Raw genomic sequence first — 26,880 nt, 5'->3', positions numbered from 1 at the left:
CTCATGTCTATTGATATGAGAACCCTCACAAAATGCGAAAGAGATTGTTCATCGCTTGATCCAAGACCATAAGGCAAACCTGCCTAATCCTAGTATGTTGTCAACCTCTCGCGCATGGCATGCTTACCAGTATCTAGACACCGCTGAAGAGTCAAAGAAGGATTGTGGGAGGGTAATCGAGAAAAGTGGTGGGTGACGTTGATCGTCGCAGTAAACAGGGCGGCACCTGATGCAAGAATGCTGAAAGGTCTCTTTTTTTCTTTTTCTTAGTGACGATAAGTCCTGGCAGATCAGTAACCTTAATGCATCTCGATATAAACTAAGTCACGAAATGAAGAGCAGGGGGAGAATCATGATCGCCTTTATCATCTCTACACCAAGGATGTTTGATGTACAATTTTAGCAAGTAGCAGAACTGACTTTAATTAAACGATTGCTTCGAACTGCGTCATCAAAATATACATTCTGTGTCTTGGTGGGTTGGGAAAATAAATCTGGGTAAAATCATACAAGCCAGTAACTCCGTACGTTTCGCTATGTAGAAAGATGAGAAGTTGATTTTCGTACACAATTTCCATACTCCACCGCGTCAGCCGATATTACTTAAAGTTTCCGAATTGCTAACGGAATAATCTCATAACTAACTTACAGTCCTCTTTCGATAGGCTTACTTTTCAAGCATTATAACATGGCGGAGCTTGAGTAGTATGATAATCTTGTTGTCGTAACGGCTAAGGCTAAGTCTAAGCTACGCGATCAAGTCTTTTCGTTCTTTTGCTTTCTTATTTCCACAATATATAGTGTAGCAGCAAACCAAGTCTTTGTGCTCTGTTGCAACCGTGACAGGAATTCCAGTTCTACATCGGTGACTGGTGGTAGAAATCTGCCAGTATTGCCGAAACGTGACTAAAGTTGCTGTAGATTGGGTCAGAATTTTGTATTCTGGAAGAGGAATGAAAAGGGAAAGTGATCTTACATGATCCTCCGTAGATTTTATACTGTTTCTTCATTTTATGTCACCCGCATTATATCTTTGATTCAAGTCCGCCGAACCATGTTCATGGATACTTTTCATAATCTCATCCATAGACACTGAGAAGGTAGAGATTTATGACCAGCTCTTCAGTCATTTCGTACAAAGCTTGATTTTAAAGAATCTAGATTTGTGTTAATTAAAGAACACGAATTCTGCGTGTGTCGTTTGGGGAAAACAATACGTGGAATCGTGCTTTGACTCGGCGATCATGTCCGAATTCACGCAAACTTGTGATGTGCGCATAAGGTCATGCATCGGTGGTCAGCAGTCATAGAGTCACAGTCCACCATGACTTCTTTACTATACTAACTCCTCCCCCAGTATCACATCACCATTTAATGGATGCCTTAGTTACATAACTAGGGCAACCACTTTAATTCGCCTTCAGTGGAGCAGAGGTGAGCTCTGTTACTAACCATAACATCACACTCCATATCGATAGACTACTATTGATCACCTTAGGTGACGTGTCGATCAAAATTCATCTGAAAATTGGAAAGCGAAGTGACAATGTTGACAATTTAAGTAATTCAGAACGCCTAGGCCCAATACAGACCCGACCAACCACCATAAAGTCAAGCAAAAAGGTTGTTCTTTCCCTAAATCCGCAAGCGCCCTCAATTTTTGAAGCATACCTCACAGCACCAGACCGACATAATAAACAGCAGTGAGAATTGACCAAAATATACTAAACACAACACATCATGGCATTTGTTACTGCTATCAAGATGACAGGGGATGGTGGGAAGGCTCAGGCCAGACCTAGCCTCATCATCACCATCAAAGTCCAAGGTCTCCTAAAACCACGGTCCTTCCCGGGTGCCACACAAGCATTGGCGACCTTTCTCGCTAAAAATACTGATGATACTTTAGTCACAGCTGGGCCCGAACATACCTTAACCAGCAAGACCACAACCAGTATCACCAAAGACTCAACAGGACAGACACTTACAGAGGCTTGTACACAAATCACATCACTGTCACCACTGGTCATCAGAAAGGTAGTCCGATATGAGTCTCACCCAATGGAGGCCTCGGACTCTCACAAGGGTCCGTACACAGTATATGGCCAAGGTGGAGCCACCTGGATGGGATGTGATGGAACGGAGGTCATTGAGTAGCTACAGACTTCATGGGAGACGCAGGAAACTCAACAATACAGATCAAAGATATTGCAAAAAAGACTTGACTCTGATCTTTTTTTTTTCTTCTTTTTTTTTTTTTTCTTCCAGTTCCGTATGCTGTGTGAATGCTCTGCCATGCGGTGTAAACCTACCTTCTAAGGCCTGCGAAGGTCTTGATCAATGATACGCATGGCCGCCAAGCATTCCTCGTCACGAAACCTGGGCGCGACAACCTGGATTGCACAGGGAGCCCCATCCCAAGCACTAGGATCGTCTGTCATTGTGTGAGGTCAGTGTTCGTGCAGCATAGACAAAGACTTGTTCGCTCACAGTCAGCTTCGAAGGCCCCTTCAGCTTTCTCGCACCTTGCATCAACTTTCATTGAAGATTTGCCAAAAGGAATGATTCCAGCCGGAAACTTAAAATTTGGTTGGTCAGTAAGTACACGTCCTGTTTGATGGAGCACTTACGTCAAGAAGATTCCAAATCATTGTATACACTGGGCAACCATATGTGTCATGGGGGACAGCCGTCGTGTTCGACCCTGGCGATACTACGACGTCGAGATTATTGTCTCGCCACTTTTCCTGCCAGGCAATCGCAAAATTTTCGCGTGCTGCAGTAAGATGGTCAATCTTTTCAGGCAAATCTAAATCAGGGCGGACAGGAAACCCAGCCATGCTGAAAGGATGTACCCCTAGCGCCACAGATTTGATGGGCGGTTCACCAGTGATCTCCTCTGCACACTCAAACCCAGCCTTCACGAGCCCATAGAATTGATATGCCAGCCTGCCAGCTAGCCCAACCCCGCATGACAGGTCTGCTGGAAGATGTATAATAGTGTGACCAGCTCTGCTGAGCTTGTCGGTCGCTTCGCTCAAAGTCCTTCGAACTGGCGGCATCAGAGGATATTCTGGATCTTCAGCAAGAATGCCTATAGTCAGGTTCTTTTGTCGACCCAACTCAATCTTCCTCCAATCGAGGTCTAATGCAGTCGGATCATATGTCCATGGGCGTTTTTGGATGACTACCTCCATAAAGAGTGCCAAGTCCTCTACTGAGTTGGCAAGGGGACCGGCACTTGGACTTATGCCTCCAGGAAAACCCAGCCGAGGAAATGGAGCCCAAGCTTGACCACCATATGGCACCCTGTTACATGTTGGCTTAAAACCATAGATGCCACAGCATAGTGACGGTATTCTGATGGAGCCGGCAATGTCAGTACCCACACCCAAGGGTGATCCTCGAGCGGCAACGAGAGCGCCCTCGCCACCGCTTGATCCTCCCGCAGTGAGACTGGTCTTGTGCGGATTCAGCGTTCGACCGAAAATGTTGTTCTCCGAGTCTGCAGTCTACATCATGGCCATCAGCCCGATCACTAGATCACAAACAGTTTATACAATGAACTTACCATCATTGTCTGAGGAATGTTGGTCTTGCAGTAAAACACAGCACCTGCATCAAGCAACAGGTATACCAAAGCTGAATTCGTATTTGAAGCTTCTCCATCAAGACTTTTTGTATAGCCTAAAGTAGCATAGTGTCCTTTCACCTGGAACGAGTCCTGTGTCCCCATAGTCAGTTGAGTGATCCCCAACATGTACAAGTCGAGGTAGGTGATAGCTTACTTTCAGGCTTATCGGGAGGCCGTGTAATGGACCCGAGGTTCTTTTATTCTCTTTCAAGTACTTGTCTAGACCCCTGGCCCTTTCTATGGCTTCTTGGAAAAAAACCTCTGTCAGGCAGGAAGTCTAATTTTGTGTTAAAGTCTGACATTCCATGACTAGAAACGTGGCTCACCCATTGCTGTGCGAGAGCCGCTCTCTTACAAAATGCCACAACCACAGCCTCGGAAGACAGGACGCCGGTTGCGATTTTCCGAAGCAGGATGGTTGCATCATATCGAGTCGTGATCTCAATTTCTTCATCCGAAAGAAGCTCTGACCTCGAGAAAACGTCGAGGGCGATAAGTCGCCCAGCGTCGCATGTATCAGCCCCTGAAAGTTTCAGCAAGCGCTCTTCTGAAAGAATCCATTCTGGTGGAATCAAAGCATCTCGTTTGGTACGATGGCCTTCTGCTAAAGCCTTCCAAGGAGTCATGATGGCTCTTTCATTAAGAAAAGTTATGGTCGAGCATGAAGTGAAGGACAAGCTTTGCCTTCGTGGTTGCATGGGAGAAGCATTGTAGGAAAGTCAGCCTGCCATTTTAGTCTCTTCACTGTGGCTCAAGTTGTGGAATTAGTTACCGACGTGAATGCCGCGGCTGTCGATAGTGATATCTTCTATGGTCTACCCAGTCCCAAGCGCATATAGTGCCCTACTCCGGCTAGTGCCTCCCCACCTGCTACGAGCTTTGGGTTCTGCAGATAGCGCAAAGTCCAATCAGAAAACAGAGCTGTCAACGATGCGTTTGATAGTTATTTAGTATGACCATAGCCCAAGCGAAATATTCTTTGTCTAGAGTGGATGGCGCCCATCATGTTGGTCCATCTAATACATTTCCCCGCATGAACTTTACATGGCTCCTGACGTCCACTAATCCGGCGCCGTTTGAGTGTATACGCTCAAAATCCTTATCTCAGTCGTTCCTCGGAACGCATGCGGAACGAATGAACAGCGCTGATCTGGTCTAGCGCACATGTATGCATGTTGCGATGACTGTTAATGGGTAAAATGCTAAAGAAGATGATGGGGTGAGATCGCTGTGGAGAAAGTATTAGTTTGGTTAGATTAGTCTAAAACCACATCAACAGAGCCCTTCCATCCTGAAGAACAACCAACGTCGGGCGAAACGATATTTGTCAGACTGCCGAGTTGCAATGACCACTAAGTTGGTGAAATGGTCAGCACCCAAGACGACAATTGCCATCAGCAACCCACAGGCAACCTGAAGAACATGGCTGCTTTGTTGATAGTGAAAACATCAGTCTGGTAAAGAAGAGATAATAGTGCAAGAAGATGAGTTCGAAGACGACTGGCATGCCCGAGTGAAGCAACCCTACTTGCTTACCCATTTAAAAAATTCGCCAGTCTTTGTGATCCCATCTGCAATTCAATGTGTTAACAAGGTAGTCTGCAGATAGTTTCAACGAAATCCAAGTCGTACAAATATCCTGGTAAATTGATAGTAAAAAGTGAATATCGAGATATCTACGCGTCGTCTAACGCCACTTTGTCGCCGTTCTTCCTCAGTCTCTTCTCAGCTATCCCGTTTCCCCTATAAATTGGCGAGCATAATGGGGAAAATGCATTATCCGTTCTGTACTATGTATCTTTGGCTTTATGTCGTATGGTGTTCCTCACTTGGCACCGCAAGGGTTGCTGATAATGGGGACTCGCTATATGCAAACGACAAGGGACGGGCAGTGCCGCCATTTACTGAGGCCATATCATTTCTATACTATGTCACAAAGAAGTCATCGTATCCAGCACCTTGCTCCTCTTTGCGTACCGTCCATTCCTGCATAGCTATGCCAGACAATCCCACTCTTTTCCGCTACAGCTGAGCCGGCTGCTTTTTTGCAACCAAAGATTGGTAGCGAGGCGCCAACACGATGCGGATCCTTTTGCCCCAGATTATCAGAGGCACGTGGAGTAAACCAACGGCAAGTGCAATGCAACCAGCCAAGATGTACATATTACTGAGCCCCATTGCAGTCAGCCAAGGTACAAGTGCCGAGGGTATACCAATATTGATAGCATTTCGGAGGAAGGCAATGCCAACAAAAGCTTCGGCAGTGAGCTGATAACATTCTGGTTAGCCATTATTGGTAGGTAAGTATTTGACAGTGAGAGCGCGAAATGCCGCATATGCAAGAGTAAACAGGACTAAGTGGCATGTGTCTGGCTTACCTCAAGATATGTATCGACAACAAGTGTAAACGTAATCTCTCCCATTGCACCAAGACCAAAGCCAAAAACCGCACCACCAATACTTGGGAAAATCCAGTGCATGCCCTGATGAGAATTTTAGCCAATTTCGTCCTCGTATCAATGTATAAATCATTTGGTAATCCAAACTCACTCTAGCGGCTGTTGTGCCGAACATAATCAAACCACCAGAAATAGAAAGTACTGGAATGATTAGAGGATAGAGTCGCATCTCTGGCTCAAACAGTCTGCCCTGCCGACGTGCTGCTCGTATGACTAGCCAGTCAGACACAGGCCCACCACAAATGTTGCCCAAAACATTGCCAACGAATGGTCCTAGTGTCATATAACCCACGCCAGCTGTATTAAAGCTGTAAGGAGGTGCAGAGAAGACAATCGATGTCGCAGTCATAAGAATTACCAGCCAAGCAACCCCTGCGGCAAATTGAATTGCAGTGAAAAGGACGTGGGGCAGTATGATGGTGCCCAGAGGGAGAATGAAGATCTTCCAAAGTGATTCGCCTGTGGGCGTGAGTAGTCGCATTCGTTGGTGGTAGGTATTCATGACAGGCGCCATGTAGGCGGCTGAGTCGGTCTTCCGAAGAGTGTCAATGGCTTTCCTTTCATCGTCGGTGACCCTAAGCTTGTCTTCTCCTCGAATCGAGTTTTGCTCGTTCGCATCGACTACACATCGACCTGTCGATATAGGTATGTATTTTGTTTCTTCGTAACAGAAGATATAGGCTACGAACAAGACAGTCAATGAGATAGACAGCGCAGTGTAAGACGATCGCCAGCCCTGGACGGCAGCCTGTGTTCCGGCTGCGAGGGGAGTCAAGAAGCTACCAAAATTAACGGCAACGAAATAGACTGCAACAGCGGCACCCCTCTGGTGGACGAAGAATAGGTCCGCGATCTACCTCATATTGATTAGTGCCATTCCTACAAAAAGATCGGTATTCAGTATTACCGTCATCTGCACTGCGGTCTCATTGATCGCTCCAGATAGCCCTGCTAGTATACTGGACACAATCAACTCGGTCTTTGTGTGCATATAAGCCATCCACCACGAGCTTGCGGCCATAGCAGCGATCGAGACTAAATAGGTAAGACGCCGGCCGTACTTGACTGTGAGTGGAATGAAAAAGAGACACCCTACGGCCAGTCCCGCTAACTGTGCTGATTGTGCGTTGGTTAGGTCAGTAGTGTCGACGTCCAAGTCTATGACCATCTGCTGCCAGAAGACTGTTTGTACCATGAGCCTAGGAGGCATAGGAATTAGTACTCGTCAGCATTGTGACAACAATGAGCAGTGGAACTTACATGGTGAATGCGGCCATCGTCACTGCAGTATTTGAAGTCAGTAATTATTTCTTTATGATAGGATGAGTCAATGCTGAAGTATTATACAACAGACACAAAGATCTCAATTCTCTTGGACAGGTGATATATATGATCCATAGACTTGATGAAGATGACAAAATAATGATTTTTGAAATTGCTTACTGCCAAAAATCAAAGCCATGTTTACCACTTTGCGCCATTTTGGCCAGTTCTATCGATAGTAAGTAACCAGAACTATGCATTATCGATATAATCGTGGTCTGACCAGAGGTTCGTTCGGATCGTCTGATGGTTGTGGAAATAATGCGACACCTTTCCTTGTACTCGTAGCTTCCTGGACTAGACAGATCCATTGTCAGTCAATGTACCGTAGTGGCCTGGCCAGCTGAAAAGCACAACTTACACTGAATCAAGGGGACTGTCCCCGGAGGATACACTGTGTTTTCCTCGTATTGCATCTTGAAGTTGAGTTAGGGTAGATAATTACACTAAAGTCACGATGTACTCAAGAATGGTATTCAGTGACATAGTAACATGGTAAACCAATGCAAGGGGCTAGATTCTTATAGTCCAACATGTCTACTCAGCCGTATATGGACGCATCTCACTGTTATCTGCCATCTTGATAATACATCCCCTTGCATGAGCAGCTGAGATAGAAGATAGCAGCATGGCTAGGTTCTGAGGCGACGACACTATCTAAGAGATTGGGGTAATTCGGTAGTTGGAGAAAGTCCAAATCTCCACTAGCCTTAGCCGTATATGGGTAACAATTGCGCCGCCCCTATCCACCTATGACAAGCGGTTTCCGATACGTCAAGACTTCTTCCCCGGATTTCATCCTTAAATCGATCGAGACCGTTATCATCTGTGGTCAGGCATGCGCTTTTGACTGGCGGTAATATTGACCTGTTTCGTGTAAAGTCGATCACGGATCAGTGCGGGGTATGAAAAGATCTAGAAGTGGTTGTCTCAATTGCAAACAACGCAAACGAAAATGCGACCAGGCTCGGCCGGAGTGCCAATCTTGCAAGAACCGAAATCTCCAGTGCAGTGGCTACCAACGGCCGGTACGATGGGCCAACGGCATTGCCTCCCGTGGCAGGTTTGTGGGGGTTAACCCTGGCCTTCTCATACCTCCGATCAACCCGGATGTATCGGTGGCCATCTCTCTAGATTCTGCACCTGCAACATCTTGGGGCAGAGGTTCATCAGGAACAAGCCTGAACAAGGCGTTTAGGCAGGATGACCAGAATGTCTTTGATAGATGTAAGTAATCCGGAACGATGATAGGCATCACTGACTCCCAACGAAGTCCTGACTACGGGGCTTTCTGCGATATCAAGCGGACCAGTACACTGGCTGGCACCATATCTCGAAGAGTTGTCCAAAGAATCCACATCTTTACTCATCGTAGTGGCAGCCTTACAAACTTATCTGGAAGATGGCCTCACGGTGAAATCTATGGAACATCTGGATCGAGCTCTTCGAGCTTTTCGTGGTGAATTAGCAATTCAAGATGGCCAGCCGGCTATCTCAACAGTATGCAGTGGGCTCTTACTGTGTACCGTTTGTGTAAAGATCCCCTATTCCTTAAAAACTTTACAGAGGTTGAATGTAACTTTATTCAAGCCCAATTTTGCTGACATGCACATCCAAGATATACCAGTTACGGCCTTTCACCCCCTACGTTGGGCTAATAGCTGATGTCCATAACTTACCTGACGATCTCGGTAAACCTCCACGGGATCCATGGTCGCATCCTTTATCGCGGCACTTTCTAGAAGTCCTGGGGGTGATGGACTTGCCATCCAACGTGGTTGGACGAGTGAACCCGACCAGACGAATCTGGAAGCATATCCCCAGTACAGATACACTTCCCGAGACACCGTTACAGACGGACACGGAAGTCGTGACCGGTATGCCAAAAAGCTTGCTGGACATTTTTGCTAACTTGGGAGATGAGATTGGGACAGAAACCGAATCCCGGTTTTGGGACTGGCAAGCGCCCCAGAACAGACACCCACAACACCACTGCTGGAATACTTGGCGATATGCTGGCATTCTCGATTTACGTCGCCGACAGAAGCTTTCGAGACCAAAAGACACTTTGTGTGTTGATGAGCAGGCTGGTTATCAATTTCATAGCGTTCCGGCGTCCGAAGCGATATACGCCCGCCTCATGGTCGACTTAGAAGCCGTCTACCGAAATTTCATGTCAACGCAGAGTATGGGTCAGGCGAAATTTCCACATGGAATACTATACCCTTATACAATAGCGTCCCTCGAAATCAGTTTGCTGAAAACAAACTCTTTGTGGCAAAAGCTTCTGTACGATTTTCGAGTATCGGTCTTCCAAAACTTCGGCCTGAAAACTGTCGATAAGCTGAATGAATTACTTGATCAAGCTTGGCAATCGGGTTCAGACACCTTTGATATCGACCAGGCAGCGCAAAAGCAAGGGATCGAAATTGCTTTGCTTTAAATGAAAAGGAAGCCAGATACACTCTACATTGATATCCAAAACCCGCTCTACCTCTGCCTATCCAAAGGCGTAAAGACGAAGGCGAGTCACATCAACTGTCATAGAAGTTGCCAGTTTGTCAAAGAAAGGGGGGGGGGGGGAAGATTTGTAGGGGGAAGAGGAGAAAAGGGACAGAAAGAAAGAAAGAAAGAGGAAGGAAAACGGAAAACGGAAAAAGGGAAGAGGGCATGGCTCACCACCCACTTACATGCATTTATTCTCTCTCACCTAGCGAATATTGTCTCGCCGAAGACCGTTGAGAGGCTAAAATCAAAGGAAAAAGATACAGCCTGAAACGATTAGAGACAGCCACGGGGGAATGCAACTCTAAAGAAGTGTGTGCGCCTACAAGTACGGTTTTCTATGGGCTGGCTAGTGATCTAACACTCAGGGGGTCAAGCAAGCATACCTACCTGAACGGCATTTAGCGTGGAGACAAGAACAGATTCGTAGCGACGAACTGCACGTGCAGTACCAAGCTGACACATGAAATTTTTGTGTTGCTGTGTACCGATTTAGGACCAGCTCTATGGTTGGTCAGATTTCCTTACAGAATCCTGGTTTCAAGACTCAATGGCATCGGGAAATACTTGCATATGCTGGCTTAACGCTATTGACTCGCCATGTGGTCGGGACCTGACTAAAAGCCCACCGTTATAAAACTAAGACAGACGTGAGCATTGGGAGCCAATCAGACGACGAGAAACGAACTCATCACTTGCGACGGACTCATGGTTTTCAATAGACCTTCTCCAGCTTTTTTTTTCCCACGACTCCATCTGCCGCTTTGGCATCTTGTTCAAGTATGGCTGTTGCTGTATTCATCGGAGCACGCCTCGCATCCAGCTGTGATCCGGACATGTTGTGTCTTTCCTATCTCGTGTTATCTGACTGGTACTTTTCGACAACCACGACCTTGTGAACAGTTCTCTTTCTGGCATCCAAATGCATTCAAGATACTGAAAAGTCTGTTGCTTTTCCTCCTTTTTTTCCCCTCCCTTTTTTTTATTGTTGCTCCCAGCGGGGCTAGTTTGTCACTGTTACATAGTACGGATCCGTACTTCAAGCAAATGATCGTTTCTTGTCAGATTCTCTTGGCATTCTTTGCTTCTGTGGGGCTTCTTCGCTGAGAAGATTGCTTCAGGGTCCTGCCCCCGTAGCGCATTGTTTCTCGGTTGCCATCCGATTAGCCTGGGCTATTTCAATAGTGGGCAGACGATACCATTTTGGGATCTCGTAATTTCCTTCCCTTGCTCGCATTTGACGATGCGTTGTCGAAAACGAGGTATCCAAACGCATTGAGCATGACTCTTGACTCTTGACTCTTAACTCTTGCATTTCTTGAGATCTTCCGTCGCTCTCGGATGTCATGTGCTTGTCGTTTCCCCGGCCAAGTGTAGTGTGTGTAATCCTACCTCTCCGTCCCAATCGCACCCGACGACGAGGTAGGAGATATATTGAACGTCCACCGGAGCTTCAGGCCTGACACCCGCCAAGCATCGCCCTCGTATCCGCCAGAACCCACAGATGAGCCCAAATTCGCATTGCCAATTCGTCCAACGTTAAAGACAACTTTTTGAGATAATTCTTACTGGGACTCAGGGCGCGTCGGAAAAGAAATACTGGAGTCAATCAATCTCTTCGTGACGTCGCCTACCACTTCAATTGGGATCGACATGGATTTCTAGTCTGACACCTCGGCCCCGCTGTCAACCTTCTTTCCATTGCGGATACTTCGTGGCCTCGCGTCTCACTTCTAATCTTCTCTCTTTGAATAAGGCTTCGTCCGTGAAGGGCTTATGGAACACCTTTCGTGTATAAGCACCCTCAGCATATTGAGACGTCAGGCTCCGGCCTGGTCCGCCGTTTTTGGTTCGGCAAAATGGTTTCTATTTTTGGCTTGAGAATTGGCGGTGACAAAAAGAAGTAAGGGATCGAACATCTGTCTTTAAATGTCTTTGCTGACATCTGTAGGAAATCTGGACAGCCGAACTCTAAATTGCCTCAACAACAGACCCAGACAGTGACCCAAACAGTATACCAAGGAGCGCTGGACGCTAGCAAAGTATCACTTGATAATGGAAACCAACCAGGGCTTTGTCATGACAACACTCGACCGACGCCGCAAACCGGCATTTCAAAGCCAGATCTCTTGGTACCAAATGCTCACTTGCTGCAAGCATTCTACAGTCCTGGCAGTCAAGCTTTGGCCTCAGCAAGCATGCAAGATCTTACGCGGACGACACCAAGCGGCGACTCAGGATTTCATGCCTTGAAGCCCGCGATATCGAATCCGAACTTCGGCGTTCGATGGAATAACGGCTCTACTCCTAATCTGACGACAACGTCTCCGGAAACAACTTCGCAATCACTTGGAACCGGGAAACCGAGACCCTGGGTAGATCCTCTAGATGTCCACTTTGCTAGAGAGCAACACCTGGCGCCCTCAGCCAAATCACTCCTAAACCAGTCCCATCAGGATGAGGAGAAGCCTGCTGTTCTGAATGCAATCAGAGACAGTGCACTTCCTATGGGGCTCAACATCAATAAACTGGCGACGCCCGCCATACCTCCGAGAAGTGCTTTGAGGAATCCTCCTTCTCCGCCACCATCGGTGAAAACTGCAAGCGAAAAGGCTTCCAGTGAGACTGATAGATTGCCAGTATGGGAGCGGCCCATTATACCTGCTGCTGCTGGGGAATCGCGGCCATCGAGCCGAGGGAGTCAACGGAACGTACCTACAAGCCTGAGGGAGCTTATGGCCGTTGAGGACTTCGCGCTGTACGAATCCGCGTCGGTACCAACTCCGCCGCCATCACTACCCAGAGCGAGCAATGAGACCGGGAACCGTGCTTCTATGAACGAATGGGGAGAGCCGGTTATCCAAAACGTACGGGCTAAGCGAGAGACCTTGACCATCAGCCCAGCCAGGAAGCAGAGCCTGGAGAGGCTGATCGACAGTTTTGACAGAAGAACAGCTTTGAACGAAGACCGTCGCCCGCGGACATCCAGTGGTGCACGGCCGATTCGCCCAAAACCTCTGACCCTGGATACTGGGTTGCGTAGTGCAGATGGAAACGGCCCAAATAGTGCGCCATTTGGCCCAATCCAAAGAACAGCAAGTCCATCTCCTCTAAGCCCACGTCGAGTACCGCGAACTGGTGTCCCGGCTGCAGCTGTCGGTGCTCGCGGGCGACCAACTAGACCTAGCACACGCGGAGTACCTCGTCCGAGTGCGGACGAATACGGCGTTGCAGCCGAGAGGCCACTGGACGACGTTTCCAACCAAGACTTTTCATCTGGCAGGCCAATACCCCCACCATTGATTAGTCCTGTTGGTAGGTTTCAATACGGCTCTCCGCCGGACAACCCAATCATGCCATTGGACGGCCCCTTAGCCAATTCAGAACATCTCGAGTCTCCGCCAGGCAGCCCGGTATCTTTAATTAGTCCTATCACTAGGTTTGAACTAGAGTCTCCGCCAGATAGCCCAATTATGCCTTTGAACGGGCCTTTGGCTAATACTGAACACCTCGAGTCCCCACCAGATAGTCCAATCATGCCGCTGGATAGACCTATGGCCAATTCTGAGCGTTTCGAGTCTCCGCCGGACAGTCCGATCATGCCGCTGGATGGACCTTTAGCCAATTCTGAGAACCTTGAATCTCCGCCGGATAGTCCGATCATGCCGTCAAACGGCCCTCTGGCAAGTTCCATGTATCTGCCGGTCGAACCAACAAGGGGAAGCCCCGGGAGAAATCAACTTGACACCAACTTTCGGTTTCCAGATTGGTCAAAGTCGAGCGGAAGCTGGTCAGACCCTGAGGCAAGTACAACTCGACCACCGCCACTCGACAACCCTCCATTAGCTGAAACAGTCAACTGGCCGCTTAATGCTCCAGTTGTGGATGCACCTATATTTCCGACGCCGGATTCTCCTTCGCTACCATTACGGTCGCAGTCTCCATTTGCTATACCATCTTTCAGTCGACCATGGACACCGACTAATGCGCGGCCCGGAACACCGGTGAAGATGACAGAATTGACGGTTCCTTCCGGTCTGCGTGGATCAAGCCCGAGCCCAAGGAGAGGAGTACCGCCGCCAAGGAGAGTACCAGAGTACGCGTCGAGAAGCCCGCTCGTCGCGAGAGATCATACTGGAGCAGGCTTCCTATAAAGATAATGTTTATTGATTTAACATATTGCATAGCTCATACTGGCCAGGCTTGGGCATTGGGGAAAAAAAGCATTTGCTATTAAGTGGTTGGCGTTGGACATTAGTCCAGACGATTTGATTTTTTCGTGGTTTTGATACCCTGGGGTAGGAAATGCCCCTTCAACGCATGGTCGGCACACCGTTCCGGTATTTCTTTTGTTTTTAAAATTGACTTGGTATTTTTTTTTTTCTCTCGTGGACTCTTTGCAAGCAAGTGCAAGAATTACGCGACAAAAATCCTGCAAAACACAGACCGTTGCTGCCGATACTTCAACGAGTCTTGATTAGGGAAGATGCAAGATTAAACATGGTTTACAGTAGTCGCTTGTATACCCACGTAATGTATATGCAGTAATGCAGCGCGATTCTTTTTACATTTGGCTGCAGGGTCATCTCTCTTTCCCAATTTGCAGTCTGACGAGTAATAATAGTGTCTAAAGGAGGCCGACTTGATGCTTTTCTTTTTAATTCTTCAAATTGAGGAGTTCTTCGGGGATGTGGCCAGCAGAGTATACTGTTTCATCACACACATGGAGTTAGGCGCAACTGTCACCTTGAGCTGCCGCACGGCCTTGAATGCGTGGGATAGACATGTGTTATGTTGATGAATCAAGCACCCTTCCGAACAGAGTATTGACGAAATTTGCCTCCAATATGTTTAGCCCCACCCCCTGAGTACGTGAAGTCCTGGCATATATATGTACCTATCAATCAAGGATGTTCTCAACCTTTTGGATACGCCACGTGGGGACCCTAATGCACTAACCTAGTTCACAGGCATCTTCATTGCTTATCGTCTCAAAACCCGGCATCTTATAGATCTCACTTTCGATAGATTTCATGTTCTTCTTGCTCTTCCGTACACACCCGATAGTTGTGATATAACGCTCACTATGACTGGATCTTGAAGTATTTCGAAATACCCATAAATCCTTGCAATTCTTGCAGCTGAGATCAATGGAATGGTGTCAATCGAATCTTAGTTTCTTGAAAGTCGTGCTGCCCTTATGGCAACGTGCGGCCTCTTTTGCTACACTCCGCAATCACATTTTATTCCGTTTCCGAAAATGTCTTGTTTTCCCCCGCACAATTTATAGTCCAAACCGCTATGCGGCCTACCAAATGCACAGTCGGACGTAGGTCCTCCAGAATTGAGACTTAATTCTGGTTGTATGTGGAGATCCTCGTCGGCAAGTGCACACTAAACTAGACCTCGGGACGTCATAACGATGTAGAGAGCGATATCCGCTGCAGCGAAAGAGGAGTACTTAACCGTCCTCCAAGGCATCCTCAGGGTTTGTGTAAAGACTCTGGCTCGGATAGTCGACTATTCATATAATCATATTACAAGGATCAACTCCCCCAAACATGGCCAAAGGACACTGCCTCTGCAGGAACATCGAGGTCACCTCGGAGATCGAGCCCAAGGCAATAGTGGCATGCAGCTGCACCTCTTGCCAAGCCTGCAGCGCGAGCGCGTTTACGATTAACCTGGTATACCCGAAAGATAGCATTACTGTGAGCAAGGGTAAAGATCACCTCAAGGTTTTCAAAGGTATGGGGGCTCACCTTTCTCACTTGTGGACTATGACAGAGAGCTCACGTCGAGGGTGAACAGAGAAGGCAGATTCCGGCAATGATGTCTTCCGCCACTTTTGTGACATATGCGGAAACGCCATCTATACGCAGACGGTGGATGGGACATTTTTCGTGAAAGGTCCAGTCATGAAGGGGCTGCACAATGATCCTGTTGCGCATATATTCACGAGAAACTTACCTCGCTGGGCAGAGGGAGTCAAGACTGGAGACCGCAAGAAAGACGGTGCTTGATATGGCGACAGATCAAGTCGAGAGTCATGCAAACACCCTGTAGGAACAGCAAAATTCAAAATGCCTTTTGATATTTTTTTTGGGGTCTTTTATTTCTTCTTTTTGCCTATCCATGTCCTATGTCTATACAATATTTTCTGCGATGCGATACCTGCATGCTTGCCCGTTTCACCCTACCTTTACAGGTCCTCTGCTATCAGGTAAGAATCCAGCACAGCCGGTCTGTCCATCTACTCTCTAAAAGGCCGTCGGACAGTAATGCAACTGTGCACCCTTCTCCCTCCCATAGGCCATCTTTTGCTGCCTTTTCCAAATTCCCCCCCGCATGATATTTATGCACAGACGCTTCTCAACCTCTCCGCGCTTAAAACATATGTTCCTAAGTGCCGGTTGCTGGGAGTACAGGAACCCAAAAATAAAAAAACCATGAGATATAGTGTATATGCATACAAACTCCGAGGCTTGTCGCCATGCTGATAACCCTCAACCAGGATGCTATGAATCAGAAGAAAAAGAAGGAAGAGAAAAGACCTCTTTGAAATAGATCAATAATTGCGATCCCTTGCCGTAATACCGTCGTGTCAGAACCATATTTGCAGCCATGAACTGTATTTGACGGAAAATGCTCGGCCGAGTTATCCACCACGCTCTTGAATAGTTATCATAACTTCAACTCCCATGTTCGTACGTCACTCATAGTCATTGCCTGTGTCCGGATGGGCGAGATCGTATCCACATAATAGCCTGGATCTCCATGGTTGTCCAAATATAGATTTAGCATATCTCGAAGCGAGATTCGACCATCAGGCAGATGCCGTGGTTGGCAGAGGTTGTTATCCAAGAAGTGGGAAGACATCAACACTTTGATCAAATGCTTATCCTCCCTTTCTTTCCGAGTCGTTCTTGGGTGGCAGCTCACTCTGAGGAAAGGCCTCGCTTCGATTCCTCATATCTATGCCCCTTTTCTTTCCCTTTGAGATCTTTTGCCAGCCGTTCGCGGAAGTATTGTCACTTTCGCTCTTGGCCCCTCTCGTGTGGCCGTGCTCTCGGGAATGGCCGTTGTGTCTAGGATTAGAAGCATGCGCTGCCTCAAGCTTTGTAGCTGGCACATCGTTCTGCGCTTTCTGCTTCGATTTCGCCTCGTGCCTCGATTCTTTGCCCGAGCTAGACGGACCAGGTCTCGTCCGAGGTAAGTTTGGAGGCAAATCAAATTTGCGGTTAGCTGTTGGGGATGGCGTGGCTTCATTAATTGGCGATAGATGTGGGTCATTCAAGTGCATCCGATCTGTCGCCAAGTCAAGTGCCGTTAAAGGGCTCTGGAGATGTTCAGGCAGGAGACCTCGCTGAAAAGTCGCCGGTGAAATTCGCAGAGGCGAGGAGTGCATGGGCGATGAGTTAACCGGGAAATACGAAGAAGCACTCAGAGAGCCATTGGGCGTCATTGGCCCTTCTAGTCCGTTACGCAGCACAGTTGGTGCTGGACACGATCCATTGACAACCAGAGGCCGTTCAGGAAGACGTGATTCGGCCATTGCATATGCAACAGGCTGATTTAGAGGTAAGTCAGGTCTGACCAGCGCCCCGTTTAGCGGTTGGGTAACGTGAACTGGGTGATCGTACATAACGTCCGGAAGGTTTGCGCTTTCACCCGCAGAAGGCTTGCGGCTTGCCACAGCGCTTGAGGGCTTATAACCCGACCCATTTACAACTAAAGGCTTCATATCCTGCAGAGATTTACTAGCTGATGCTGGCAAGGGAGCTGACACCAATGGGGTAGAACCCGTGCCAGCGGAGTAGGTTCTGTTGTGACCTAGCGGTGATGGCGAGCGCGAGGTCCGCTTAATTCTGTTCAGAATAGACTGGGGAAATTGCTCGGACGATAAGCGACGACGCCCCTCAGTGTTTTGCCTTGACCCCTGTATTCCGATGTCTCCAAATGCTGGGAGCCCATTATGAACACCATTGGCTTTAGCGGCTGGACTCATAGACACGTCAAGGTGCTGGCCGTAGTGCTTCTCTTCGCCAGGTGGAGTATGATTTGAATTCGCGTTGGGGCCTTGCTCGGTATCATTATTTTCATCAGGAATGAAGCTAGGAATGGCTCTTCCATTGAGTTGCTGCGTAGGAATGCTCGCAGTGCCATTTGCAGTAGGTATCTGTCCTAGTACACCGGGAATTGCTTGATTCCCAGGCACTGACCGTGATGCCGGCTGCGAATGGGAGCGCAAGGCGCTACCTGATGCTGCCGTTCCAGCTTCGCTCGTCGTACTTGATCTATGAGAGCCACGAAGCTGCTCAGCAGGCTGCTGATTTGAAGGCGACGACGGATACGACGTGAAGCTTGGCTGGGCGGCGGCATAGTAGGGCTGACCTTGAAACTGCTGCCAATACCACATTTCGGGACGAATTGGCGCTGTTAATGGTGGATTGTCGAAGGAGTTAGTCCTAGATCGCTCTGTCGACGTTTGGGGCTGTGAGGCGTTTCCTTGCATTCTTTGAGCATGTGTGAAGACCTGTTGCTGCTGAGCCAGCGCTTGACTCTGGGTGTACTGCAGGAAACGAAGCTGGTTCTCCTGCAACTGCAGTTCCGAAAGCGTCTGAGCAAGGGTAAACATGCCGTCGCTTGTTGCGACGTAAGGGTAGCCTTGATAATACGCGACATTGGCATTGTTGTCGTATGTCGTGCTGGATGAGGCTCTACGGTTGTTTCCATGATTGTTATTACCACGAAACTGGCCCTGCTGTCGGCCTCCTCTCCTGGTGTTACCATTGCTGCGCTGATTCGTCTGTGAGGCGCTGCGCAGAAGGGCGGGACGAGGCACTGATGCGGGCTTCTGGAAAAAAGGCTTCTCCTCCTCTTTTGGGAAAACATACTGCTCACAGCACTCTTCAAGTTGGCCTGCTGCGACGAGCTCGAAGGCTCGTCGCAGTTCGAGATGTATCCCACGGAAGGAAGTATCGTCTGCAGTGTTGCCCAAGTTTCGCATCGTGTTGAAAGGTTCCTCCACGCATAAGCGATTGTTGATGGCGAGTATCCAGTTCTTACGGTCAGACTTTGGCATCAACTTGCCTAGACGTACAGATAAAGCGCTGTTGTCGTAGTCAAACTCATGTGCGTAGAAGCGGAAGAACTCGAACAGAAGCTCGCCTAGTGTGGACTTGTTCGGGTCGCCATGTCCCCGCAATCGATCCAAGTCGTCGCCAAATGGAGCAATGTCACCTTCTTTTTTGCCTTTTTTGAGATGAGGTCGCTGATGGAGAGAGGGAAGGATTGGCGGTTGTCGTAATTGGAGGAATGCTATAATCATGCATATCCAGGTATACGAACTCAAAGTGCCACCAAAGGCTGAATGAAATATCAGTATTCTTCCGATTCTCTACGGGCCATGGTTTTTTGTGGCTGGATTGACTGACCTGCATCATTGATCACCCTACGACGGGTCCAATGTTTGATTATCATTGCGAGTGGGCGCACTCGCTCATCGATCTCAATGTAGGTCCGAATCATGCGAGTGTTCTCCAAAGCCAATGTGTTGTTGACATTCATGTCGCAGGCCAGCTCCAGTTCAGGGTCCCAGACCTTCACAATTGGGACCTTTGCAGAACTTACACATGTTACCTTCTGCATTCCGTCTACATGTCATGTAAGTATGCAATGTTATCATGTTTAAGGCAAAGGGGTAAGGAAGGCGTACTTTTGGCTAAGAGTTCGGCGAGTTTGCAAATCGGCTTGTCAAGCTCCTTCCACGTTGTCTCAATGCAAATATCCACTGATAACATGTCAGCAAGTCTGTAGGAATCCATGTGATCGTCGACCATTGTAGATAGCAAACTTCACTAACCATCGGAGTCGTCGGTGCAGAGCAGATTGCCAGAAGAGCCGAATAGGTTGACACGAATATTACAACCTGGCCAAGCGTTGTTCAGCATCTTCTCCAGCTTCTGCACAAGCTGGTGTCGCTTTTCTTCCACAGCGGCAGTCGGCTTTAACCTATCGTAGAGTTCACGCATGTCTGTGGTTAACCTCCTCTCATCGCCTTCAGAAAGTTTACTTTGGATCTTGCCAACGTCCGACGCTTCCAGCTTTTCAGCACCTATACTGTACGGTATTCTGCGTCGGATATTTTGCACTGCCGTTTCGAACTTGCAGCCACCCTGCCGCGGCGGGAGCGGCCTCAGAGAAGGCACGTTACCATTCGTTTCCGAGTAGGCAGAGCGGGGCGAGTGACCCTGAGTTGCGTTCGGCGACGGCTCCCTCGATTCATATACAAACTTCCTCGGATGTTGGTGGGGAGTCGAAGGAACCGAATTGGAATGGCCTGCTGGCGCAGTAAGATTCGTGGGCGAGGTGGAGGGTGCCACAGCTGGTCGTGATGGGAGGGGGTGGGCGAGCTCGGCGGCGGCGGCGGTTCTCCTTGGTGGCGGCATCTTGTCGTTGGGTGCTATACCAGCGCGGTCGCCTTTACTGGTGTTATTGTTCTGTGCGCCTCTATTCCCATGGCAATTTTGCGTGCCAGGTTTGGCGCGGGAAGAGTCCTTGTTCGACACCTTGACGTTGGAGGATGATCTCGATCGCTGTCCAACCTGCACGCTTGGAGTCGACAGTAATGGTGGCAGAGGTGTGGTCTGTAGTCCTCCGCCGCGTCCCCGACCCGGCGCGATGAGTTTATTGTACTGTAGCAGTTGCGCGTGATACAATGAGTTTTGCTGAGGGAAGAGAATTGGGAGCAGATCAATGTGGGTGGGGAATGCAGAGTGTGGTGAGTGCAAGTGTTGTGAGTGTGGCTGCTGGTGCAGGTGCAGGTGCTGGTGCAGGTCGGGTCCTGGCCGTGGTGAGATTGTGCTACTACTGCCAGCGCTGGTGCTGGCGCTCACGCTCGTGTTCGTGACGGAGATAGTGACAGCGGCGGTATGGAGACCGGAAGTGGCCAATTTGGGAACAGCAGGGCTAGAAATCGAGCGGTTCCAGAGCTGTAGATGAGGAGGATAATGATGCTTCGAGTCTGCCGTATTTGGCCGAGCGTCCATGAAAAAGGGTCGCCGAGGTCACGGCTTAGAAAGCGGCGAGCCAAATTGAGCAACCTTCAACGCCGTTTTCTGGTCTTGATCTGGGCTTTGCCTTGTCTTGTCGTCTTGTCTTGGTCGGGGAAAATGGGACTGTACCAGTACTGAACCCCTCGGTGACCTGTGGGTGTTTGGGACCCCCTGTCTATTTGAACCTTTGGCACTATGCAGCTCGATTGGATTGGGCTGGAGTCTTGAACAAGACAGACACATAAAATATACAAAAAAAAAGATGACCACAATGCGGATTAAGAGAGGCAGGTGGACGCTCTCTTTCTCCACGTGGTTTGTATGTTGGTAGTGAGTGTACCGGCTTCCAACTGCGCAAACGTGATGCAAGCAGGCAAGTTGCAGAACAATGGGATTCGACCAATGACGGAATGCTGTGATGGTAGCAGTTCCTGGCGAAATCCTACCACGATTTGGAGCCAACAGGATCGGTCTCGGGGGTGGCTGAACAAGGTTGAAATCGGCGTGGTTGTCGTATGTATCAATATAGCATGAGACTGCAAAAGATTGGTCTGGTCTGTTCTGTCTTGTCACGTCGCTGGTTGGCCCCAAGGAAGACGACTTGTATGTCAACGCTCGGTGGAAGCCTCTTGACAGGTTTGAATCTAGTGGTGCTGCATCTCAAGCGGCGGATCAAGGGGAGGTGGTTGGAACAAACATGCACGCCCACGGATCGGGGTAGAGCCGGACAGAGGTGAAGTAGAATAGCCGGAGGAGAGGGTATCGTGAGAAGAAGATCCCAAGAGCTCTTTGATGCCAGGAGAGGTGATTGGGGGTTGGGACAATCAAAACGCAGATGCAGATGCCGGTGCCGATGCAAATGCAAATGCAAATGCAGACGCAGAAGCTGTATGCGGAAATGTTGTTAAAAGTGAGAAAGAGCAAGTCGAGTTTGTGATTGCGGTCTGTGGTTGTCCAAGATCTGTAGGAGGATACAGGAAGCAGGTACGGCACGGCAAGGTAAGGTACGAAGTTGCAGCAGTGCTTGCGAGTCTGTGAGACTGAGACTGTGAGACTGGCTCTGGTTCTGGCTCTGGCTCTGGCCTGGTGCTGGGTGAACGTGTGCCAGTCTGATCTGTGAACTGGTTATGGAGTGTGAGTATGTAACATCGTAGCAAGTACCTACTGCTGTACCATAGTATCAACAGTAGTCAACCAGGTGCTAGACTCTACCTAGGTAGTAGACAATCTATTAATCCACAGTTCAATTACAATGCCATCTAATTGAAGGGGTTCAAATGATGGACAAGAGCGTGTCGTGTCCGTGCCTTGCACCTTGCCTCTTCCATTTCACACCATGCAGCTGACTTCCACCCCAGTTGCCAGCAGTTCCCTGAGGCGGAGACCCAGCAGCTCGTCAATCTGCGGTCTATGGCCTGCCGTCCTCTTCCTCGTGCTTTCGCTCCTAGGCAAGGGGTTCGAGGCGCTAGTAGCTACCAACGGGAAATATGCCAGTACCGTAACAGTCTAGCCTCACCGTTTAGCATTCTTGGTCCGGGGTCAAGTCTATCCTCAAGGTTTCCTGGGAACGTTGAAATATTCGAATGGTCGATATCCCAAGGCCAATGCCAGGTGGTGGCTTTTGATACCACGGATATCTTCCGGCATGTTTGGCATCGGAATATTCCAGATTACGTTTTGTTGGACTCACAATGTTGGAAAATCTTGTCCATGCCATCGATTTGGCCTCTTCTGTGGATCCAAGGCGAGCCGCACGCAAATCGCAAGTCCCAGATGCACTCATACACTCACGAGTTAACAGACACAAGCACATGCACAAGCACAAGCACAAACACACGCACAAACAGGACAGTAGTACTAGATACGGGCATGTCCAGGTAGTCGGACGGGGGCACTTGACTCTCTTTCAGAGTACGAGGCATATAACCGAACGCTACGCTGAACACGATGCCTTTACTCCTTAGGCCCAAAGAACATGGGATGCAGTGGATGATGAAACCCATTGAAGGTACAGCACGTATCTCATCTCACATAATGGCGCCAAAAGGGACCGCTGCGGATAGATGCTTAAGCCCACAATTTCCACCTGACCCCATCGTTGTTATTTCATGGGACTGTTCAATTAACTACGACTCACATACTGTATAGGAACATCCAGGACGGAAAAGGGAGGCTTTCATTGTCAAGTCAATGACACCTAACAAAAAGGGCTAATCATCGTCGTCAGCATATTATTTCGTTGGCGACATAATTGGTAGGACCATAGTTCAAAGGTATGGCATCATAGGGGGACGCACTGTGTTTAGCGCTCATCATTAAGGGTACTGAGGGGTCCATCTTGATGCAAGTCGAGGTGGAGAAATTGCGCCCCCTTGCTCGGCTCATTCCCTAACTCGTACAGTGCTAAAAAGGCGTGTGTCGACCACTCGATGATGTCTCAAATCTACCATCCTTCCAAGGCCGGAATGCCTCGTCGATGGTTTCGATTTCATCATGAGCTCCTTCTACACGGCTTCAGCATCCGCATTTTTTCAGTTGATATTTGACTTTCCACCTGTTTCAAGCTGTATTCAGAAAAGTCCCACCCAGGCAACACCCAGTCATTTTTTTTTGCCCGCGGCACAAAAAACCAAGTTGAGTCCCGACTACGTAGCGGAGGCCTTTTCAGCCGGAAGCCTGATAATTGGGGTATACCTATCGATGGACAAATGACGAGCGATAGTAGCATCTTTGGCAATTCGGTTGAACGGTTTGCCATCCTGAAAGCTCCCTTTTTCGTCAATAGCTAGAGAGCCCCCAATGGTCCCCTACAGGTGGCTCTTGAGCCACTTCGGACGGCAGATGCGAGCACCTACTTCCAGTCTGGGAACATTCACCAAGAATATGAGTCCTCATCACCCGCTACAAAGGCATAAATAATTCGAAATCGGTTTCAATGATAGGTATCATTCTTCAAGCACTAGAAGAACCTCATCTGCTTATGCGCCTACGACGGGGCTGGTTGTGCAATACGAGGTGTATCACGAGGACAGGCCAAGGTTTGCACACCTATTCCTCGCGTTTGCATGAGCCCTAACTTTCGGGAAGATCTCATTCTCTATTGTCATGAAAGCTTATTCTTTGAACACGAATTTCAACAAAAGTAGGATGCGCTATTTCTATCTACACAGCATTTTGAGGAACTCAGTTAACGTTGGGTGGAACGACCCGAACCTGTGTGAACTTCAATGTTATGTCTCCAAATCTGTCCTTGCACCTTACCATCAGCTTAGTACAAGGCGTTTCTTGAGCTTTCCTACTCCGTACCCAGCTTTACTGTTCGACATAGTAATGATCCACCGTGATTGCCCCTACAGAACCTCGTTGATTCTCCGGTAAGCAATACATAACAATTTGGTCGCACAAGTTAGCCACCATCTAACAATTTTTGCACCTCAATGCGATAACCTTGGAATTGGTGAGCTGAGATAAAAGATTAAAAACTAAAAATAAAAGATATCTCAGCCACTTTCCACAAGCGTCTGACTTTTGACTCTCACAACATGGCTTGGTCTGCATCCATGGCCACTGACTGACCAGCCAAGCGCCCATAAGTCGCAGCCTAGCAGCTAACAACTCCTAGCTATCTTGTAGCTGAAGCGGTCACTATGTACTTGCACGGCCTTGGCGCGAACGAGTATACTCGACCATCGCCAAATCTTGTTCGCTTCTTATGTTGGCAACTATCAGCTTAAGCGCTTGAATTGTAATCTCAACAAATATAGACATGATAATTCATCTCTATTTCCAATACTTCAGCATTTTCTGAATCCACTCAATCATTTTTCAATTGCACCATAACTGACAGTCTAACTGAGATCTGGTCTCACCAGGCACGCGCTGTTAGTGCCAAGATGACTCATGGGGTCCAAGATTCTGGGGGGTGGCCCACGAAGGCAATGCATATTCATTCGTGACAATTAACTTTACTCCAAATGCAAGTGACGAGTAACATGCAAAGAGGTTTTTTCTCTCCGTCTGGCATTAAAGTCGCTCTCCTTCAATCAAATTGATTTCTCCTTGCTAAAGGATCTTTCGATGAGACGTAGATGGTGAGCATGGATATTGTTCCAAATGCTTTTTTCTTAAGTAAGCCCACTAAACGGCTGATCAACAGATCGAGCGAATCTGACCAAGAAATGGTCCCGAATCTGAGGGACTCAGCACAGCCTACGCTAAATGAACTGTGCCTAATTCTCGCACTTCAAACTTTGAATACTTGTACAAGTTCTGGACAATTCAGTACCTCACAATCCTCGAGAAATTCGGTGGGTTCAATTCTGGTTATCAGCGCGCATGGGCTGCAGAATGACATAGTTGATGTACCCGGGAAGTCTGCATGTAAGCATAACACAGTATAGAAGAAGGTCCGACTCTATTGGGGCAGAATTGGACTTCTAAGATCAGTCTTCGTAGCTCCTCGTAAACTTGTATCATGTGTTTACGAACACCAATGATGATGGCGACCAACACAGCCATGATGTGGCCGTCATTGTTAAATACAACCGTCAGCCGCAACAACCAGCAATATCACCATCGCACAAGGTTTCAGCTAATCATTTACAGACACGTGACAGGTCAATATAGGTACGTCTGCTTGAACAACAGTTCACGAGTCTGTTAACGTGCCACGAGAATACAATATGCCTTACCCTGGTTATGTACATCAAAACGGCTAGAATATTATCTGTAAAAAGTCCATTTCCCTACCAACGATCGGAACAACAACACTACATATCCCGACTTGTACGCCATAGAGCCACAGTCAAGTTTACGTAAGGTAGTAGCCCAACGAGAAGCAACTTTAAGCCCCCGGGTCTTTTGGCCTCCGGAAGATCTTGAAATGTGGAAAATCCCACTCCGCCGCCATCCTTCAGCAAATCTCATATGGACACAATCGACAATCAATATCGCAAATGCAACCAGTGTTGCGTCAAAGGACGTCACACCTGGTAAATTTCCGGCCTTTCCTTGACGTTGCATGGTATTGCATAGTTCGCTCATATAGGCGCTAACGTAACGCGGTCAAATTAATAACAGACCCTTGATATACAATATGTACTAAAGACGCGCGTACTATTTTTGAGAACTTCGTTCCGATGACAAAAACGGTCTGGCGAGTCTCTGGAAACTTTCACACCACGCGGATGTTGCTCCGCTACCATTGGTGGTTATGGAGAATATCGTATCCAAACATCTTGGAAAAGATGGCACTTGCTACATATGATGTCAAGCTGAGGGTCTCATATCAGCCGTGCTGTGGGCGTGTTAAAAGCATTACAAATATTTCCCGTCTTCTCAGGATTGGCAGAGTTACCGAACCGCATCAGGTATACCGAGACACCACGGAACTTCCAACACTCACATCTAATTCGAGTGGAGGTATTTCGTGGCTTTGGCCATTATGGCGTCACACCTGGGATACTCCCCCGAGGGACACATTTGAGAGCGAAAAGATTCAGGTCTGTTCATTCAATTTGTCTCGATGGATTGTAAGTTGAAAGATCCATAGATCACTATACCCATACATGCAGCTGGAGAACTCCACCGTGTCCACCTAGGTTAGGTTGCTGGACTAACCCAACCTTAGATGCTGTAAGATCTTGTACGCTGGCCAGCTCTCTGACGCATGAGGCCGGGCCCAGAGGATTGTCGGCAGCCCCACTAACCCCGCAAAAACGTGCAAACGCAACAGCCACTGTACCTCGCGACCTATCCATCCCAGTCAGTTTGAGCCAGGAGCCGGTGCAACGGACGATCAGCGCCGGTTGAGCTTGGCGTTAGCCTTTGCCTGCAAGGAGTACAGCAGATACAGCACTGACGGAATCTGGGTTCAGGGATTCGAGCTTCTTAACATGCATCT

General features: G+C 48.3%; 6 protein-coding genes across 6 annotated transcripts; 3 read left to right on the top strand and 3 right to left on the bottom strand.

The window, feature by feature from the left end:
* Window positions 1–2,315: 2,315 nt before the first annotated feature.
* BKA67DRAFT_532150 (amidase) lies at window positions 2,316–4,260 on the bottom strand (the record flags this gene model as incomplete). Its single annotated transcript, XM_046099488.1, has 6 exons — window positions 2,316–2,434; window positions 2,491–2,578; window positions 2,631–3,512; window positions 3,572–3,724; window positions 3,789–3,911; window positions 3,961–4,260. 6 exons carry the CDS (start codon window positions 4,258–4,260, stop codon window positions 2,316–2,318), a joined length of 1,665 nt encoding a protein of 554 aa, XP_045961143.1.
* A 1,154-nt stretch (window positions 4,261–5,414) lies between these two features.
* On the bottom strand, window positions 5,415–8,042 carry BKA67DRAFT_553605 (major facilitator superfamily domain-containing protein). The gene is made up of 8 exons (XM_046101918.1): window positions 7,778–8,042; window positions 7,640–7,713; window positions 7,537–7,585; window positions 7,354–7,375; window positions 7,001–7,292; window positions 6,185–6,946; window positions 6,013–6,117; window positions 5,415–5,902 (listed from the first exon to the last, which is right to left on the bottom strand). Exons 1-8 carry the CDS (start codon window positions 7,830–7,832, stop codon window positions 5,657–5,659), a joined length of 1,605 nt encoding a protein of 534 aa, XP_045961142.1. The 5' UTR covers window positions 7,833–8,042; the 3' UTR covers window positions 5,415–5,656.
* Window positions 8,043–8,064: 22 nt separating this feature from the next.
* BKA67DRAFT_553603 (uncharacterized protein) lies at window positions 8,065–10,014 on the top strand. The gene is made up of 3 exons (XM_046101917.1): window positions 8,065–8,643; window positions 8,690–8,949; window positions 9,035–10,014. Exons 1-3 carry the CDS (start codon window positions 8,322–8,324, stop codon window positions 9,857–9,859), a joined length of 1,407 nt encoding a protein of 468 aa, XP_045961141.1. The 5' UTR covers window positions 8,065–8,321; the 3' UTR covers window positions 9,860–10,014.
* Window positions 10,015–11,525: 1,511 nt separating this feature from the next.
* Window positions 11,526–14,486, top strand: BKA67DRAFT_174333 (uncharacterized protein). Its single transcript, XM_046095242.1, has 2 exons — window positions 11,526–11,824; window positions 11,873–14,486. Exons 1-2 carry the CDS (start codon window positions 11,781–11,783, stop codon window positions 14,073–14,075), a joined length of 2,247 nt encoding a protein of 748 aa, XP_045961140.1. The 5' UTR covers window positions 11,526–11,780; the 3' UTR covers window positions 14,076–14,486.
* Window positions 14,487–15,368: 882 nt separating this feature from the next.
* BKA67DRAFT_174294 (Mss4-like protein) lies at window positions 15,369–16,073 on the top strand. Its single transcript, XM_046095240.1, has 2 exons — window positions 15,369–15,669; window positions 15,733–16,073. The coding sequence occupies exons 1-2, from the start codon at window positions 15,483–15,485 to the stop codon at window positions 15,942–15,944; spliced, it is 399 nt and encodes a 132-aa protein (XP_045961139.1). The 5' UTR covers window positions 15,369–15,482; the 3' UTR covers window positions 15,945–16,073.
* A 547-nt stretch (window positions 16,074–16,620) lies between these two features.
* On the bottom strand, window positions 16,621–21,135 carry BKA67DRAFT_174301 (uncharacterized protein). Its single transcript, XM_046095241.1, has 4 exons — window positions 19,787–21,135; window positions 19,640–19,714; window positions 19,359–19,577; window positions 16,621–19,290 (listed from the first exon to the last, which is right to left on the bottom strand). Exons 1-4 carry the CDS (start codon window positions 20,970–20,972, stop codon window positions 16,820–16,822), a joined length of 3,951 nt encoding a protein of 1,316 aa, XP_045961138.1. The 5' UTR covers window positions 20,973–21,135; the 3' UTR covers window positions 16,621–16,819.
* Between the last annotated feature and the right edge of the window lie 5,745 nt (window positions 21,136–26,880).

The sequence above is a fragment of the Truncatella angustata genome, assembly GCF_020726525.1.
Source record: "Truncatella angustata strain MPI-SDFR-AT-0073 chromosome Unknown BKA67scaffold_2, whole genome shotgun sequence".
In the NCBI taxonomy this organism is placed as follows: Eukaryota; Fungi; Ascomycota; class Sordariomycetes; order Amphisphaeriales; family Sporocadaceae; genus Truncatella; species Truncatella angustata.
The sequence above is the reverse complement of the archived record's forward strand: the minus strand, read 5'-3'. Positions and strand labels throughout refer to the sequence as shown.

Excerpts from the sequence above, each read along its gene's own strand:
- BKA67DRAFT_553605 (XM_046101918.1), bottom strand. The coding sequence starts at position 7,832 with ATGCAATACGAGGAAAACACAGTGTATCCTCCGGGGACAGTCCCCTTG. Across the intron at positions 6,947-7,000 it reads AGACCGCAGTGCAGATGACG|ATCGCGGACCTATTCTTCGT; the intron begins GTAATACTGAAT and ends AATATGAGGTAG. Across the intron at positions 6,118-6,184 it reads TCGGCACAACAGCCGCTAGA|GGCATGCACTGGATTTTCCC; the intron begins GTGAGTTTGGAT and ends AATTCTCATCAG.
- BKA67DRAFT_553603 (XM_046101917.1), top strand. The coding sequence starts at position 8,322 with ATGAAAAGATCTAGAAGTGGTTGTCTCAATTGCAAACAACGCAAACGA. Across the intron at positions 8,644-8,689 it reads CCAGAATGTCTTTGATAGAT|TCCTGACTACGGGGCTTTCT; the intron begins GTAAGTAATCCG and ends CTCCCAACGAAG. Across the intron at positions 8,950-9,034 it reads TCTTACTGTGTACCGTTTGT|ATATACCAGTTACGGCCTTT; the intron begins GTAAAGATCCCC and ends TGCACATCCAAG.
- BKA67DRAFT_174333 (XM_046095242.1), top strand. The coding sequence starts at position 11,781 with ATGGTTTCTATTTTTGGCTTGAGAATTGGCGGTGACAAAAAGAA. Across the intron at positions 11,825-11,872 it reads ATTGGCGGTGACAAAAAGAA|GAAATCTGGACAGCCGAACT; the intron begins GTAAGGGATCGA and ends TGACATCTGTAG.
- BKA67DRAFT_174294 (XM_046095240.1), top strand. The coding sequence starts at position 15,483 with ATGGCCAAAGGACACTGCCTCTGCAGGAACATCGAGGTCACCTCGGAG. Across the intron at positions 15,670-15,732 it reads TCACCTCAAGGTTTTCAAAG|AGAAGGCAGATTCCGGCAAT; the intron begins GTATGGGGGCTC and ends GAGGGTGAACAG.
- BKA67DRAFT_174301 (XM_046095241.1), bottom strand. The coding sequence starts at position 20,972 with ATGGACGCTCGGCCAAATACGGCAGACTCGAAGCATCATTATCCTCCT. Across the intron at positions 19,715-19,786 it reads CTGCACCGACGACTCCGATG|TGGATATTTGCATTGAGACA; the intron begins GTTAGTGAAGTT and ends ACATGTTATCAG. Across the intron at positions 19,578-19,639 it reads CGCCGAACTCTTAGCCAAAA|ACGGAATGCAGAAGGTAACA; the intron begins GTACGCCTTCCT and ends CATGACATGTAG.